General features: G+C 41.2%; 1 protein-coding gene across 1 annotated transcript in view; it reads left to right on the plus strand.

The window, feature by feature from the left end:
- LOC138284945 (glycerol-3-phosphate dehydrogenase 1-like protein) overlaps positions 1-9,064 on the plus strand; it is a 169,839-nt gene extending 160,775 nt beyond the window's left edge. The window contains exon 8 of the mRNA XM_069224293.1: positions 7,213-9,064. Within this exon, the coding sequence (XP_069080394.1) occupies positions 7,213-7,309 (97 nt within the window). The 3' untranslated portion in view covers positions 7,310-9,064. The remainder of the gene's footprint in view (positions 1-7,212) is intronic.
- The last annotated feature ends 9,086 nt before the right edge of the window (positions 9,065-18,150 follow it).

Genomic DNA, 18,150 nt, shown 5'->3' on the forward strand with positions numbered 1-18,150 from the left:
TTCCATAAATGTATAGGTTTGGTAGGTTTCCTTAGATGCTAGCTGAGCTACAGCCCAAAATCCACAGCTAGGCACTTAGCAAAAAACATCATTTTTCAATGGACAAATGTGATGTGTCCATGTTGCGTTTTGGGGCATTTCCTGTCACGGGCACCAGGCCTATCCACACAAGTGAGGTACCATTTTCATCTGGATACTTGGGGGAACACAGAATAGAAAAACACGTGTTATTGCCAATTGCCTTTCTCTCCATTTTTGCCTTAAGAAAAAGTCATTTTGAGAAATGCCCTGTACATTTGGGTGCCCAGCAGCTAAGGGGTTAAGTTGTTAAAAATGTAGTCCTTTGGCCAAACGGGTAAATGTTTGTGAAGTAGGAAACACCAATCAGAACAAGTATGCATTTTGTAATAAATTCCTTGTGTGACATTTGTTCTTCATTATTCAAAGTGGATGTGTCGTGCTCACCACGTTCTGTACTTATAAAAGGTCCTTTAGTTATTTTCATATCACCTACTTGTAAACCACAGCAGGCTCAAATTCTGGGGATCCTCATATTGTTGTAGCAGGACTTTGGTAATACAAGTAGCTTAACAAAATACAACTGAAAGGTAGCAGAAAGCCATAATCCAAAATAAGGTTCAAGCCCAAATATAATGTCGGCAAGATCATAAACCGGTGACTCTGAAGCTGGGCACAAATGAACAGCCTCGCTAACATATAAACAGAACTCCTAATGGTTAAGCAGTAACAGGTATTCTAACACCTCAATACACAGAATAGTGCCTAGCGGAGAAGGTCCTCCCAGAATTACAGAAGCACCAAAGAGGAGAGGATCAATTGGTGGTGGATTTATTGAGACTTGGCTATAGCTCTTCATCATTTATGTTTTACTTCACTTTATCAGAAGCTGCAGCAAAGAGAGGATTAAGAGAGAAAACACTTGAAAGTCTATGGTTTAGTGAGAGAAAACTGGACAATTTATGCCAGCCTCCCACACCGCCGTTTGGAGGTTTGTGTGCTGTCCTAACAGGGAAATGCCTAGACTTCAGCAACATTGTTTTATTTAAGGGTTAATAGAGAGTAAGGATCAGGTTCCTGGACGAAGCATCCATTTGCACAATAGATACATAGCTGGTGGCAACCGCTAGTAAACAGTCTTACTTATTTATTATTATACCTGCTTTAGCTGGGGACAGGTGCAATAACATAAGGACCCCGTCTGCTTGCTCTGTTAGGGTCTTCAGGTAAGAGTTAGTGAGTCAACCTGAGGCAGAACAGCTGCAGAAAAAGGAGAAAGACCTATGAGATTTTCCTGAAGACTCTGCCTGTAACACAGTCAGTGTAAGAGGCGTTCAGGTTTAAAAAAAAAAAAAGAAAAAAAAAAGAATCTGTGTGAAAATGTCATCATATGCGGTGCGAAGTCTGGGAATCAAGAAGGCAGCCGTGTGTTTGGCCGGGTGCAGGCTCCTGTCTCTTCACAACCTAGCCAATCAGATAAGGAGGAACCTACTAGAACACAGAGCAAACCCCAGGATTAGGCATGGGTTTGGTGTGTGGCTGCAATATCTGGCAGCAGCTTTAGTGGCTGAAGGAAGCAGGCAGATCTGTCTTTGTGTGTCTGCCTATTACAGTGGTGTGGCATTTGACCAGCGGTAGCAGGTGTGGGGCCAGTAATGCAAGGAAGGGAACCATGCAGATGTGAGCCAGCTGAAAAATAACTGAGGGCAGTGAGGACTTGTGTCGGAGCTGCTGGCTCCGGCAAAAACCTGGAATGTGATGCAAACATGAAGGAGTATCATGAAGCCAGTGGAGTATGCAGAGCAGCAGGGCAGGTGCAATGGCCAGCACAACGGCAAGTACGGCGGGGGCCTGGCTGTCAATTGCGGATTTGCTGAAAGAGGTGGAACAGAAAAGGGTAATTTTGCGGGGCATGGTCAGCATACCAGCAAGCCGACAGCACTCTGAGGCATCGGCACCCATAAATGAGCATTCGGTTGATGGTATAACAAAAGGAAAATGCGGCATCCTGAAGCAGACAGCCCTGGTATGGCACTTAAATGGGGATTTAGCTGCAGGAGCAACAGGAGGAGGACAGCAGAGTGACCATACTAGACTCACCCAATCCCCAGCAGTGGGCAGTTAACCGCCCCCCTCCTTGGACTCTGAGAACATAGGAGAGCAGGTCAGTGATGATGGGTGAGCAGGAACTGAATCGATGGCATGTGTGGCTGTAGATACGCATGCTATGCATAAGCTTGCCATGTAGTGTTGGGTTCAGAGTAGTACAACTTGTTTTTCTTCAAAGAAGCTCTTTGAGTCACGAGATTGAGTAACTCCACCTCTCTGTAATACTGCGCAGGGACATCAAGTCCTTTGTTAGATTGTTTCTCTCTGTCGTCTGGTTCGGGTGGGTGCTCCTCTCGCTCAGAGTTCTCGGCTCAATACAGTCCACAATGGTATTTTCTCCATCTCTCTATCATTGTTGGTATTGTTTTGAACATGTACTCTTCTATACTTGATTTTTCAGTTCCAACTTAAAATCCGGATCGATTTTCAGCCCTTCAGGGCAGACGCGACCCTCTCAAGCCCTTTTCGGGTCTACCTCTTCTATGTGGCATCTAACTATGCAGCCCTAATGAAACAGACTCCATTTCATTGTTGCCCTCAATGCCACTCCAGATTTCCACAAACTGACCACCACCAGGTGTGTAACTTGTGCCTTTTTTCTGCGACCACAACGAGCAGACCTGCGAAGCGTGCTATTCCTTCCTTTCAATCAAAAAAGACACTTAGAGATCAAAGAGCTCTGCGAATGGAAATGGCGTCTCAAACTCTAGATGATACACCGGACATCTTCGGCGACAAGCATGCAGAAGAAGAGTTGGAGCAGGAGGAAGCCTTCTCCATTCAAGACTCCGCCGCACAATCTGACATTGAGAGTCAACTGTTGCAATCGGCGCAAACCATGAGTAAAAAGACCCATTCATCCTCGCCAAAACTACATCTAAGGAGGTCACCAGTCCGCCACGGTCTTCCAACCATGGTCAGAGGCAAGAAAATCATTAGGATTTTCCAGCCGTTCAGCTCGGCACCGAAAAAAGCCAAAGAGAAATCTTCGGCATCAACCTCGAGCACCTATACTTTGACTTCGACACAACCAAAGATACATGGTGTTTCGGTTCAGACTATTTTGGTACCGACCACTTTGGCACCGAAAAAGAAAAAACAGCCATCCACAGTTTTGGTACCAAAAATATCCTATACACAAAAGACTTTGAAACCAAAAATCTCAAAAAGACTTCTACAGATTCTGGACAGTCTTCAACAGCCAGGCCTTCACCAGTGGAACCAATTTTAGAAGTTATGGATGCTTGTCAGCACCGGCTTCAAATTCAAAAGGGAACAGGACGGATTATAACCTCACATCCTCCCCCTTTAAAAAGGAAATTCACTTTTCAAGAGGCTCTTGACTCCTCTCTGCCTCCAAAAAAGACAATAAAGGAAAGACTTTTCTTACTCAACCCCCTCCACCTCTGCTTATCTCTCCACCAACATCTCTCCTTCCTTTGGGTTCACATCCTTCAATTTGCCACCTGGTGGAGCTCATGATTTGGGAGATACATTAGATGATCAGGAGCCATGGGATGCACATGATCTGGGTCCTATTACACCTAATGATCTGGATCTCTACCTAGCTAGACCTTCACCACCTGAGGATTCCACCTCATATCAACAGGTTATAGCTGGGGCAGCAGCATATCACAGTGCACGTATGTACACAGATCTAATAAAAGAGGATCTTCTATTTGACACCCTTGGCGCAACACATAAGGAGAGTCTATTTCTTCCAATGCTCCCAGGCATGCTCAGGCACGCAGACAAAATATTTAAAGAGCCAGTTAGATCAAGGGTTATCACTCCCAGAGTAGATAAAAATACAAGGCTGCACCCACTGACCCTTCATTTATGAAAAGCACAAACCCCTCCAGACTCTATTGTTGCCTCTACTACTCGCAAAAGGGACAATAGCCAATCAACAGGAGACACACCTCCTCCTGATCAAGAAAGCAAAAAAAGAGATGCAGCAGGAAAAGGAGTGGCAGTTCAAGCAGCCAATCACTGGCTGATTGCAAACGCACAGGCGTTGTTATCCTGATACGATAGAGCTCACTGAGATGCTATGGAGAAGCTTCTACAATACCTCCCAAAGAAACATCGCAAAAGGGGGTAGAAATTGTAGCTGAGGGACAGACAATTTCAAACAATTCAATTAGATGTGTGCTTGATGCTGCTGATACAGCAGTATGCAATAATAACACCAGTTGCTCAGGCTTTAATACAGAGGTATACCATGCCATTTTATAAAGACAATTTATCTGGCTCACAAGTGGATACCACACTTGAAAACTAAATAAAGACAGTCAAACTGCCAAAGATATGGGAGCACTCCAAGCCAGCAAACACAAGGGTACTTTTTGTCGTACATGATTTGCAAGGGGCTTTTGGTCATCGTGGTTTTCTTAAGTGCCGGTTGAGTTAGAGCCCAAAATCCACAGCTACACACTTTACAATAAAGGGTCAGTTTTGAGTGAAAATATGTGATGTATCCATATTGTGTTTAGGAAGTTTCCTGTTGCGGGCACTAGGCCTACCTGCACAAGTGGGGTACCATTTTTATCAAAATTCTTGTGGGAGCATAGAATAGTAGATATTCATCATTACTAATTTGATTTCACTGCATTTGTGCCTTCCAAATGTAGGCCAGTGTGGAAGAAAGAAGACATTTTGAAAAAAAACCTCTAAGTCATATGCTGGTACTTGTACCCACAGATGCAGAGATGTACAAACAACCACTGCTTCTAAACTCCATATCTTGTGCCCATTTCAGAAATGCATAGGTTACCTTGATATCTATTTTTCACTCTACATTTTTCACCACAAGAACTGGTCTATACTCAGTACACAATGAAAACGCAATGTACAACAGAACTCAGTTGCTGACTCAGGTTACCTCGGGTGCTTGGAGAACCCACAAACCCTATACATAGTCACAACCACAAAAGGGTCTGTTGAGCGTAATGGTACATTGCTTTTGTAAATCGGCCATCGTGACATTAAGCTACAGATGAAAACATTGTCACAAATGGCTGTTTTTTTCCTGTTCATTTTCAATATTTCTTTGTTTCAACAGTTAGTTTTTTGGGGGGAAAGCCGTGAGGGATCTTCATATATGACCCCTTGCTGAATCCAGAATTTTGCCTACTTTTCATAAATATATAGCTTCCTGGATCACCCATGGGTTTCACACTGGTTTGCATCACAATCTGGAAGTAGGTTGAACGCACAAAAAAATAGGAAAAATGGGCTGCCTCTTGGGAAAATGCCAAAACTATGGTAAAACAATTAGGTTTGATGTTCCAGAAAGCAGGGAAGATGGCGACTTTAGCACATCAAACTGCTCGTTGATGCCATCTTTATGAGAAAAAACACACACTTATCCAGAACACTTGTTTCCTATTTTTTCCCCAAACCCCAAAAGTTAGCTATGTTGTGGCTATTTTCTTGGTCCCCTCAATGGGAATCCACAAACTCTGGGTACCTTTAATATCCCCATGATGTTGGGAATAAAAAGACGCAAAATTGGTGTGGATAGTTTATGTGGACAAAAAGTTATGAAGAGATAAGCACGAACTATCCCAAATAGCTAAAACAAAAAAGGTTTAGCACTGGAGAGGAAAAGGCAGAGCAACAAGGGCTGCATACAAGATTTGGGCAGAGGTCAAACAGAAGTTGGGAATAGGGCAGCATAGTATTACACTACCCTCTGGCACTCAGAAATATTTACAGCTGTATTTCATGATAATTATTAAATTAATTGGGAAGTGGCAGGAGTGGAGAGGCTAGAGAAGCATATTGACGTTGGACCAAATTAACCCTTTTGAGGAATTACAAGCTGCGTTTGGGCTGACAGAAAGGGATTCCTTCAAGTATGTGCATAAAGGGACTTAAAATAGACGGGGAGGTTGTGACAAAGGGGAGGGGCCCAATATTGGACCAGCTGGGCTGTCATGGGTGTGACAAGATAAGGAAAATTATAAAGATCTAATGTCAGACGATCTGGGTAAGTAAGTAGAAAACTGGGATAGGAGATTAGGGTATAAAAAGACAAGCTTCCTAGAATCAGGGGAGATGGGCCTCGAGGTGTTGATATCAGCGGGACTGAAGGTCAACCATTGTAAAACATTGTTTAATCTCTACAACACCTGGGCCAAAATAGGCAGCTGGGGGAAAAGACCTGAGGCGAGCTGCCCTCGATGTGGCAGTCATGAGGGAGATTTAGGATGCATATTCTGCAACTGTGTAAAGCTGGAACCTTTTAAGGAAGGAATCACCCTGCAGCTCGTCTTTTCAAATACAAGTTTCGTTGATACCTCAGCTTATGCCATTTGGTATAGACAAGGGGCAGTGAAGGGCACTGGTCATCAAATGGATTGCGAGAATGGACATTTGCGATACTAGCTGCCCATAAGGACGTCTGTAATGGGGTAATAATAATTATAGAAAGGCTAGATATTTATTTGGGAACCCATCAGCTAATGAGTTCAAAGTTTCAGCAAATGATGTACTAAGTAGTACTTGGGGAAATTATATACGAATTGATCATTTTAAGAGATTGTTTTGACCAATGAATTATTATGTTTGTAATTTGTATTTGATTTATGCTCATCTTTGAAAGTGAATTAAAAAAACACGAACGTGAAGTCTGAAGTTACAGAACGTCTTGCTACTATCTAAAATGGTTCACATGAGGAATACAGTGTTAATTTGCCCTTAGCAGGTGTTAAAAAGAAAGCTTAGCAGCAGTTTGTAAAGCATGTACATGGAGAGCATTAAAGATGCTTTCAGAATGCCTTCTAGCCATGACAATTTACACAGAAGTGTACTGAACCGGTCATCTTCGCTGTTTCAATAAAAGGACAATTAGGATGCACAATTTTATTTTAGTTCCGTATTATTCTGAGATATCCACTTGGAATTTACCATCTATGATTTTCAGTTGAGTTGTTTTCAAGTCATGAACCCAGCTTTACACACTCTTGATGTCAGTGGTCAAGTCACGTATCAAATATGTCGTCACCGGTCACAGTTTAACTACAAATGTCGACATTTATTTAAACCTTGCTGACATTCCTTATCAATTTTCATTTTCAGATTTCCATTATTCATAGCAGTATACAAGATTTGCTATGAAGGAACACCAGTCAAAGAATTCATCTCTTGTCTGCAAAACCACCCTGAACACTTGTAACCATGAATAAGACCTACAGTTCTCCATGTTTCACTTCTCAGAAAACATATCATTATTGGTATTCCAAGATTACTTGCATTTGATTATAGATTTGCTAAACTGTTATGTAATATGTATATACTGTAAAGGCCTGGTTTGATTTTCAGACCCAATCATTTGGAATATGCCACTTGAGTGCCAGGATGCAGAGAACCAAACAGAAAACTAATTAGGTTGTCAGGGGATTTTTGTTGCAAGGTTTTCAACATTCCCAACATTCTAGGTGACCATCAAGTAAAAATGTGTTGCCTCTGTCATATCACCCTCCCTGCTGTAAACTAATCAGACCTGGAAAACTGATAAGTGGGAAGTAACACAAATCCACTGTATTAACAACCACAGGCAGATTTAGTTTTTCAGTTTTCCCAATAAGTCTTCACTTAAACCATTACTGTAGTTTAAATTACCAATACATCCGTATTAACCGTTCGAACATTCCAGTTAATGCATTTTAATACTGTGTATCTTTCGGTCTAGGACTTCTCTAAGATCTAGAAGCATTAAAGGAAATAACTTTTTCACTGTGCAACCACCACAGGCTTGATGTTTAATCTGGAAATTAACATGGAATTAATTGCCATTAGACAGTCCCTGACACTCAAGATTTAGGCATTTTAGAAGTGTTGTACAGTTTAAAGGTTTTTGCTTCTTGTGAAATGATGCAGGTTCACAGTTTCAAATGTTTTAAGGTGAAAGGTACTTAAAATGGAGATTCTTTGCTAAAAAAAAAAAGTAGGAATCTGGTACTTAAACCTCTTGCTGCAAACGCACAATCTGTTAAGTCCACTTTATTTTCAATCTGTTCACCAAATGTGGCTGCCATTGTAGCAGAAGCTGTTAATATTATTATAAAAACAGTGTCAAACAGAGGAATGAGTTACTCAACAGAGGCAGTAAATACCTGCACAACGCACTTTGTGCAAGATAACTACATAACAGCACCCATACTTCTCAGGTAGGTCCTTAGCAGTTGTTGATTCAGTGGAAGATATAACACTAATCATGTGTTTATGCAATATCTTCATTTTCATAGATTATACCATGCACTATGAGGCCATTCACATCCCAGAAGAGTGAAACTATTTGACATTAATAAACATAGAATGTGAAACAAATTTTCCTGTTAACTCTCCATCCTCCAATTGTATTGTATGTGTACACAAGAAAATGTATCAATGCAAGAGATTTTAACCTAGAATAATTACTTTTATATGTTATATCCCAAAATCTTGAGGTCTAGTAATCCTTATGGTGAAACTTAAAGTTTTTGTACTTGACAGTAGCAAACTGCCAATGAATTTGTGTTTGGTCTGTACTCTTCCACAGAGCAGAAGAGGCATTCCTTCAGTTTTAGAGAGTGGTCCATATGGCTCCTATAAGACAATCGACACCTGAATGAGCCTGTGGACTTCTCGCTGGTATTAGTGTTTCACATTTGGGACACATTACTGAATTGTTGCAGATTACTAATTTGGCCAATATCTAAATTGAAAAGGGTAAACTTAACTATGTCATGCTTTATTTTCTAAACTGTGTGAAACTTGGCATCTGGTTAGTAACAACTTTTAACATTAAAGATAAAGCTATACTGATGTTGTCAATGAATGCAGAGTTAACTAATTTGTTAATAAGTAATCATCAAGAACAAGCTTGTATTTTAACATTATGTAACATATGTATATCATGACAGCGCACAAATAAACATTGACCAATGCAGCCCTGTGTATTTAATGACTTTGATGTACTCATCTAGGTAAAAATAAAATTAAGCTTTTTGTTTAATGATTTTATTGAATAACTTATACTCCTCCAACACATTAAATCTTGTGGTCAAATTAAACAAGGTTCTAACCTTTAGATAATGCAAGTAGGCCATTTAAAACACTGTTCAATTTACACAAAATGTTATATTGTATAAAATAGCTGTACATTTTTAAGAAAAGTAAACACTTTGATTCATTTCATAGGTACTTCTACTCATAGTGTATTTAATACTTACACCTAAGCATTTACAAATATGTTTTCAGTTCATAGGCAGGTAATTAGCTCACAGTAATGCCCACTGAGCAGACCTGTAGTGAGTACAAACCTTGCACAGTAGATCAAGTGGACAAAGTAGCCAAGCACAAACAAATACTTGTGCATTTAGCTGCTCTTAACAATATTAGCAAACATACAAATGGTAATGTGCAACACTGTATAAAAGACTAGACCACTATGATAAACAGTCATCAGTAACTTTTAAACAATCACTACAGGCAGAACTGTGTATCTAAAATCATTTTGGGCATCTTCTTATCATATCAAACACCGCTGCATACCTTAATTCTAAAACAACAAAAAAATACTGTTCACCTAAATGTTATAACTATTTTGACACAGTTGAAAAGATACTGCAATCATGAACTCAGATTTATTTTTTATCTTTATTAACCAGGATGCAGATTTCCTGTGCCTCTAAAAGTGTGCCAGTAGCCTCTTGTCAGTTTGGGTCACTTCTCTGTGCAACTATCTGCCTGAAATTAGAAACACTTACATAAAATCTAGTGCTAAACATAAAAGGAGGATAAAAAAGCAGAGTAACAAACTGATGAGAGTGGTAATTTATGCTTACAAAACTAAGTAGTACAGTTGTTTTGATATTTTATAAATTTAGCCAGATTTCACTTTGATGGTAAAATGTAGCAACTGATATATTGCATCAACATTATATGCAATATGTTCCATGATTATAGTTTATATTAGGAGAAACCTGAGGCTCAAATATCTGTGCTGCAGAGTTTACCTGCACGTGGGGAATATCTGAGAGCACCTGAAAAGCCACATTTCTTATGATTTTATGTAGCAAGTTTGTAAATGGCTTATTCTTCCCACAATAATGTACTCAATAAAACCTGAGAAGCATTTCTTTAAAAACGTTCATGATCAGACACATTGTTCTTTCCAAAAATTGAGTAGGAAAAAATATTTGAGGTAGACTTATAATACCCATTCAACTTTCAGTGGCATCAAGAATTAAGGATCACACAACATCATTTCGCAACATACTTCTTACTACTGCTATAAACATCAATGTCGTATTAAAAAACCAAATAAAACATTTTTTGACCATGGGTATCAGTTGATGACCGAGTAAAGCCATTGTTCTGTTTCAACTGGCAAATATGTGTAAGTTATGCTTAAATGTAAAGGACGAGAAATTGGATATAGAAAACATACAGTGTACTGTGAAGCAATAAACATACATTTTAATTGAGAAAACAGACACTCTTCTCCCCCAGTCAAACAGTTATAAAGTTCTATGGTAATTGATGCTTCTTTTAGTTTTGGACGTAAATGAAACATTTGGCCCAAACCTATTCGAAACCATTTGACGGGCAGTTAAATAAGACTTTAGTATAGAGAGAGATACAATTCTTTACACTGTACAGTTCACAATGACACATTTTCTTTCATATTAGAACACATGACACATGCAAGAATATTTACTACAAATCTTATGTTCGATGGTCTGATGCTTCAGATACATGGAAATAAGATGTACTCTTGTAAATTAATGCGTTTTACAACCGGTTGCTAGAGTCCACCATGAGAACACTTTCAAGATTAAATATATTATATATATATATATATATATATATATATATATATATATATATATATATATATATATATACACACACACTCAGCCGCATACACAAACAACAATTATTGATAACATAGGTAACAATAGTGCAATCATATCTCGTTCTAGCTCATATAATACATACTTTTACATAATTTTCAAGTAAAAAAGGCATCAAAACATGATACTATTTATTGCACACAACTCAATCAGTATGTTTCTCAGACCACAGGGCTGATGTAAACTTTAGTGGAAAGTTAAAGACAAGGGACCCTATTCACAATGCTTATTTTTTCTTGAGTAAATGTGTCTTCATCATAGAAATCTAGGAGTAAATGACATGCGTCAGGAGTAAAACACAACTACTGACAAAAAAAGGTTGGTGAATTGGGCCAACAATATGTACTTTTGCCTGGTTTTCCCCCTCAAAGTCTTTGAGATGATTTCTAATTTCCAACTGAGATGTTTTAGTATCAATCAGCCCTTATACTCTGAATTTTACATTTTGACTGCATTCTACTGATTCTTATTTGTATTGAATACCTTAAACTGAAAGAGACAATATTATTACATTAGTATACAGCAGTTATAACTAAGGACATTAGTAGGTACATCAACAAATCCAGTTTTCTTTAAATCATGGAGAGAAATATCATCTATATGACTTTAACAATATGACTATTAAATCAACTTTATTAAGGTCAAGTATTGTAAATGAGGAAATCAAAGCATCACTAACTAATTTTATATAAAGGGGACATCTGAATGATCGCTCTTAACATCCACTACCCAACGTTCTCAAAATAATTTTGTACTCTTTTGACTATTACGTTTACCTCTTGGAGAAATGACTGCACAGCTACCCATAAGAGATTCACTGACCTTCTCATACCATGTTAATATGATGGCAGTAACCATCTGGCTACAGAACAGATTGTTTAGAGGGAGCGCCGCTTGTGCTGATGGTTCAATATCTACCAGAACAACAGATATTACTTATGTCTTTGATTTTGTCAAGGTAGTTATTTTACAGACTTTTTTTTTACCATGGGTTTGTGCTTTCTGGTGCAGAGCATGTTTATGTATATGCAGATTTGCTGAGCTTTACCTATTGGGTTTCTTACTTGTGGTCGGTCTTGAGACCTGCCAGTAAAAGCACAGTGGCGGTTATGTACATTTGGGTTGTCTCTACAGATGGGGCAGTCAGTGAAGGTAAGGGTATTATACTTCTGCCTACCTTCATCAGCTTTTGGGGTTTTGTTGGATCTCAGATTGAATGGGATGGTCATCAACGTTTCTCAGACTGAAAGGTTTTCTTTGTATCTAGAAAGTAAAGAGATCTCCCTCTTGGAAAGGAGGAATCCGGAGAGGATGAAAGCAAAACCTTTGGTCCATAAAAACATCTGAGATACCTTTTGGAATTAAGGAAGAATTGGATCTGTGGGAAGCATTATTATCAAATAAGACATAAAACTATTTCATTTATGTTTTGGTCAATCCAGTGCCTAATTTAATTCTAAGAAAGTTGTTGAACAGAAGATTTGTACACAGACTTAAATGAAAGGCTAGTTACCTTATAGACTGTGATCAGTTCACAGGAGGAGAAAACATTTCTTCACTGAAAAGAAGACTTTGATTGGACACACTAAATAATTACCAGAAAGCTGAAAAGGATCTATGAGATGTACATTTTCAGTAAGCTATAATGGCTGCTAAGTGAGCCTCCATGGTTTAAAATTGCAAGCCAAATTTGTCGATAAAAAACTTGCTAAAGTAAGCCTCTTCCTCACACACCACAGAACCAATAATTTTCCTTCAATCTCAAATGCATAATCTACTCTTTTTGAAGGCATGAAAGATGCTGCTGCAGGATGTTTAGCCCCTTTCGAAATATTCATACACTCTAAATTTGGATGGCCTTCCTGATTGTACGTTGGGAGTCAGATGGTCAAGATCAGAAATGGAAACCTGTAATAGACATGCTGTCTCCATTCCCAGATAACAGTTAAAATCTATACAGCTATCTTAAAAGCCACCACTAGAATGCCAACATGAAGGCAAAGAGGATCAGTCTCATTTTTGAGTGTCTTAATTTGATGAAAACTTCTAGTAGTCCAGAAATGGAGTGATGGCACAAAGATAAGCATTTGATTGGCTGGTCAAAAGCCTTGGGGATAGTTCTAGGAAAAGAAGTTCCCTTCCACTGGGGAGATTGACAGCGACAAAAGGGGTGCATTTAAAATTACGAGAAGTGACTTACCTTCGGTAACACTCCTTCAGGGGGATACTCTAACGTCAGATTCCTCACCCTGTGAACATACCCCCATGTGTCAGACTGGATTCAGAAACTCAAAAGCATTACTCTTGTGCTCTGACAGGTAGTGTTGCAAGGCTGTGTGCCAACGTCATTCCACTCCAGACATGATGAGCAGGCTGAATTTAAACAACACCCGGGAGCACTGTCAGTTACTTTTTAAGGTTTGACCGTGCCCTCAGATGCAGAACCCATCATCAAATTAGCTTGACCAGCTCTCTAGTTTAGAACATTTTTAGATGGAAAAGAATACATTCCTCAAAACGGGGAGGTTGAAGGGTGGTGAGTAATCTGCAGTTACATAATTTATCCACCAAAAAAGCATTACCGAAAGTAAGTAACTTGTTCTGATGGCTACGTCTACCTGCAGATAACTTGTGAATACATACAAAAGCAGTACCTCCCCATGGGTTTGGTCTGTGGAAAGTTTGAGCCCAACCCTATGGATCAGACTGCCAAGACAGCTGGCTTTGTGAATATGTGCACTGATGCTCATAGCAGCCTGACAGATACAGGAAAGACACTCTGCATGCCAGAGCAGTAGTAGCAGCCTTGGCCTGAGTGGAATGTGCCTCAATCCGTGAAGGCTGCCTCTTAAGTAGCGTGTAGCAGATTTTAATGCAGTGGACTATCCACTAGAGATTATTATTTTCTGCAGTGTCTCACCCCTCTTTATTTCCAAGAAGGCCACGAAGAGTTTTTCGTCCACCTGATGGTCCTCGGGACGATCAAAGTAGAACCTGAGGGCTCTCTTGCAGTCCAAGCAATGGAAACTTCTTTTTTGAGGGGTGAGGCAGGGTAAAGAAAGCTGGAAGGGTGATCGCCTGCCCGACACAGAAAGGAGTTACCACTTTTAGCAGAAATTTAACTAGCAGTTCTCAACACCAGTTAATCTGGAAAATATGAAGGGCCTGCAGCTGACTCACACGATTAGCTGACGTTATCGCAAGCACAGAGTTTTCAGGGTCAAAATACATAGTGGACAACTGTGCTTTGACTCATATGAGGTGCACATTACAAAAGTGAGAACCAAATTTAAGTCCCGCTATAGCATCGCAAAGGGTTTTGGCTGAAACATATGCTGTAAACCTTTAAGAAAGCTCATCACAACAGGCGATTTAAACAAAAAAAACATGCTGATATGGAAACATTCAATGCCCAAAGCAAGTCCTTTCTGGGCTAATGACAAAACAAACATCAGCACCTCAGACAGCTTAGCTTGTAGCTGGTTAATCTGGTGGGTGCCGCAACAAGCCACAAACCTGTCTCAGACGCTGGCATAAACTGGCACGCTGCCATAGATGGGTACCTGCAGCTAGAATAACATCAACTACCTCTGGAGGAAGATTAAAGGAACCTATCTGCCATTGCTAAATCTCCATGGAGATGCAGATTGTGGCGACCCAGGTGCAGTACCCTGCTCTTTTGCAGCAAAAGTAGATCCTCCTGAAGCACCAGCTTGATCAGAGGACAGATGTTATTGCCCAGAAGTTCTGGATACCATTGGCCCAGTCTGGAGTCACTTAGAGGAGTCAGCCTCGGTCGGTCTTGATTTTCTATAGAACTTGAGCCAAGAGGGCTAGAGGTGGAAAGGCATGCAGGAGTCACAAGACGGCACTCTAGGCTGAATGAGTGTCAGCGAGAGCAGTCTTGGGAACCCTGCAGTGCAAAAATGCTGACATTGCACCTTTTGGGTGGTGGTGAAAAAATTTAACCAGTGTTCTCACTGCTATGAAACACCCTGTGCCACCTTCGGATGGAACTGCCATTGATGATCCTCTAGCCATTAGAGTCTGAGTTTGTTCATCCTGGTGTTTAGCTATCCAGCCAGGTGACTAAAAACCAGAGAAATGCCCTGATGGGTCAGCCAATTCCAGAGGAGCAGAGCTTCCTGGTACAGGATGCAAAAGCGCACTCTGTTCGTTGCAGTACATTATGGTGGTGGTGTTGTCCAAGTATCTGTAATAGCCTCCCTTTGATGGACGGTAGGAGGATCTTCAATGGCATGCGAATTGCCCACAACTCCAAACTAATTTAGAGGTAGGCTTTGGCCAGGGAACAGAATCCTCTGATCCCCACCTCTTCCACATGGTCTCCCCTGCCCAATAGTGATGTACCTTTCACCACAGTCAACTCTGGGTAGGGTAAGCAGAGGGGTCTGCTACTGGCTTTATCACTGTCTAGCAGCAACCTCTGCAGATTGAAGCAGATTCCTCTAGTTCTGTACATGGGAATTCAGATCCAATTGCAGAGCGCTCATGTGCCACCTGGATTGGTTAACTAGTAAGTCAATAGTCCCAGCAGCCCCAACAGCATCCTTACTAAGACCCGGGACAAAGGATGAAATGTCAAGACCATAGCCCGAATGTCCTGAACTTGTGAAATGCACAAAACTGCAGCATATCCAGAATGGTTCTGATGAATGATGGCATCTGTAAAGTAGTCAGGTGTGACTTCTGCATGTTGATAGAGAACCCCTTACTGTTTTAGGAGGTTCAACGTCATCGGAGGTAGTGTACGACTGCCTTGGGCGAGCCTGCCTTTAGCAGCCAGCCTTAAATGCAGGGGAAGACTAGAACACCCAACCTTCAAAGGTGTGCTTTCACCACCACCAACCTTGTTAACACCCGAGGGGCACTCAAGGTCTAAAGGGAGCATTGCAAACTGAAAAAGCTCATAGTCCACTGTAAACTGCAGCTGGTGCTCGGAGGCCTGCAGGACCAGAATATGGAAGTAAGCGTCTTGCAGGTCCAATGCTACCATTAGGTCTCTAGGAACTAGGGCAGAAAAAAGGGTGCTAGCATGAGGAGCTTGAATTTTTCCTTCTGCAGGAAGAAGTAGAGGGGGCGAAGATCTCAAATATTATGACTGCCTCCCTCTTTATTCGGTACAAGCAAGTATTGGTAATAACACCCAGTCCCTACTTCTGCAGCTGGAACCCTCTCTATGGCTCATTTGGAGAGAAGGGCTTGCACTTCCTACTGCAAAAGAGCCAAATGCTCCTCTGTCAGCCACACTGATGTGGGTGGAAGGTGCATAGCCCCGTTGTACAATTTGGAGTACCTATGCATCCAGAGTGATGTCTTGCCACCCTTAAGAGAAATATCTGATCCTGCCTCCTACAGGGTGGGCATGTGTTGAAATGGACACACTAAAGTGATTTTGCAGCTGTGGTCACCGGAAGGACAGGGGACTGAGCTGTATGGTATACCTGATTCCCTGAACGTTGTCTCTGGGGACTGCAGCATCTGCCACAAAATGGCTGACAAGGCTGTAGTACTGGCAGTGGAGCCTGGAGCCTGTTTGAATACCCACAAGAAATTGCCTTTTAGGGGCAGACAGCCCCCCAGAGTTTGCTGTGGCATGACTTTCTTTAAAGAGTTCTAGGACCTAGTCCACTTTCTGACTGAAGGTGTGAAAGCCATCGAATGGCATGTCCATTAAGGATGCCTGGGCATCCCCTGAGAAGCCTGTAGACCTCATCCAGGCATGGCACCAAGGTACCACACTCATGTCCATTGCCTGTCCCAAGTATTCAGTTATGTCCAGGCCAGATCGAATAGCAAAGTTTGTCACATCCCAACCATCCTGTATGGTTTGCGCTAAAGATGCTCATAGGTCCTCTGAAACTGCCAGCAGGATTTGACATATCGCATCCCACAAAGCATGGCTGTAGCGACCCAAAGAGGCGGCTGGCACTGACGGTACATAAAGCAAGGCTGGCAAAAGAAAACATGTGCTTGCCAAAACTCTCCATGCCTTTGGATTCAGGGTTAGGATGGGTTCAAGAAAAGGCATTCAGTTTCAGTCTGCTGGTGGACACATGTACCACTATCCTCTCCAGGGTTGAGTATTGAGTGAGGAAGTCAGGGCTGTCCAATAGCGATCTGTGGCAACGACATACCTGCCTATTACCTGGGGGCTTAGGACATGGTTTTGTCCAAGTGCCAGAAAGGTTGTTTGTAATGGCACTGTTGAATGGTAGGAGAGGTTCAGTAGGTGCCTGGCCAGGCTGAAGAACTTCCGGCAGGATGTTAGTCTTTACTTCCATGATGGGGAACTGCAGGGTGAGGACCTCCACACCCATTACGTGACCATGGAAAAAGAGGAACCTCAGGAGTACAGAAATGAAATACAGTGGCATGCTGATGCCTTCGCATGCTTCCTGAAATTAGAGAGTGGTGGAAGGGGCCTATTCGCTTTTGGGCTCCTTGTGCTTTTTCTTAGACTTACCTGAAGACTTTGACTGAGATGAGCATCTCCCACAAGAACTATTTCAGGAGCAGGAAAAGAACCTTACTTTAGAATTTGACCGGTTGCAGTGTGGAATCTTCTGATGTTTGTCATTGTAGAGTATGGCTTTTTGGGTCTGTCTGGGTGCTGTCATCGCAGGCCTTGGAACTGTGTTCTAATCTCAGGCACAGGCACCACAGGCATACTTCGTGGGGGTCTGTCAAAGACATATGTTTGCAACAATCCCTGCACAAGGTTTAAATCCTGTTGTTTTGGGAGGTGGCAATTTTCAGTTGCACACTGATATAGAATAGAATTTTGGAAAAAGAACTCGTCAGACCACAGTACATCTCTAGATACAGGCACAGAAGGAAAGGAACAGATGTTTGCACACCTTGTGGCCCTATCATCAGTGTGGAGCAGCACATCACCACCTAAAGGCACACAGAAGTACTGCTTTTGAGTTTCCATACCTGAAGCCTCGGGGAATATTCACATGGTGAGGAAACTGCTGTTAGAGATGTTCATCAGAAACTAACTTTTCTAACACCAATTATTTTTCTCTATAGGAGTGTAGGGGTGCCCTATATTCCATGATGTTCATGATATATTCATTTCAGTTTTTATTTT

Source organism: Pleurodeles waltl, chromosome 3_1, assembly GCF_031143425.1.
Source record: "Pleurodeles waltl isolate 20211129_DDA chromosome 3_1, aPleWal1.hap1.20221129, whole genome shotgun sequence".
NCBI classification, from domain to species: domain Eukaryota; kingdom Metazoa; phylum Chordata; class Amphibia; order Caudata; family Salamandridae; genus Pleurodeles; species Pleurodeles waltl.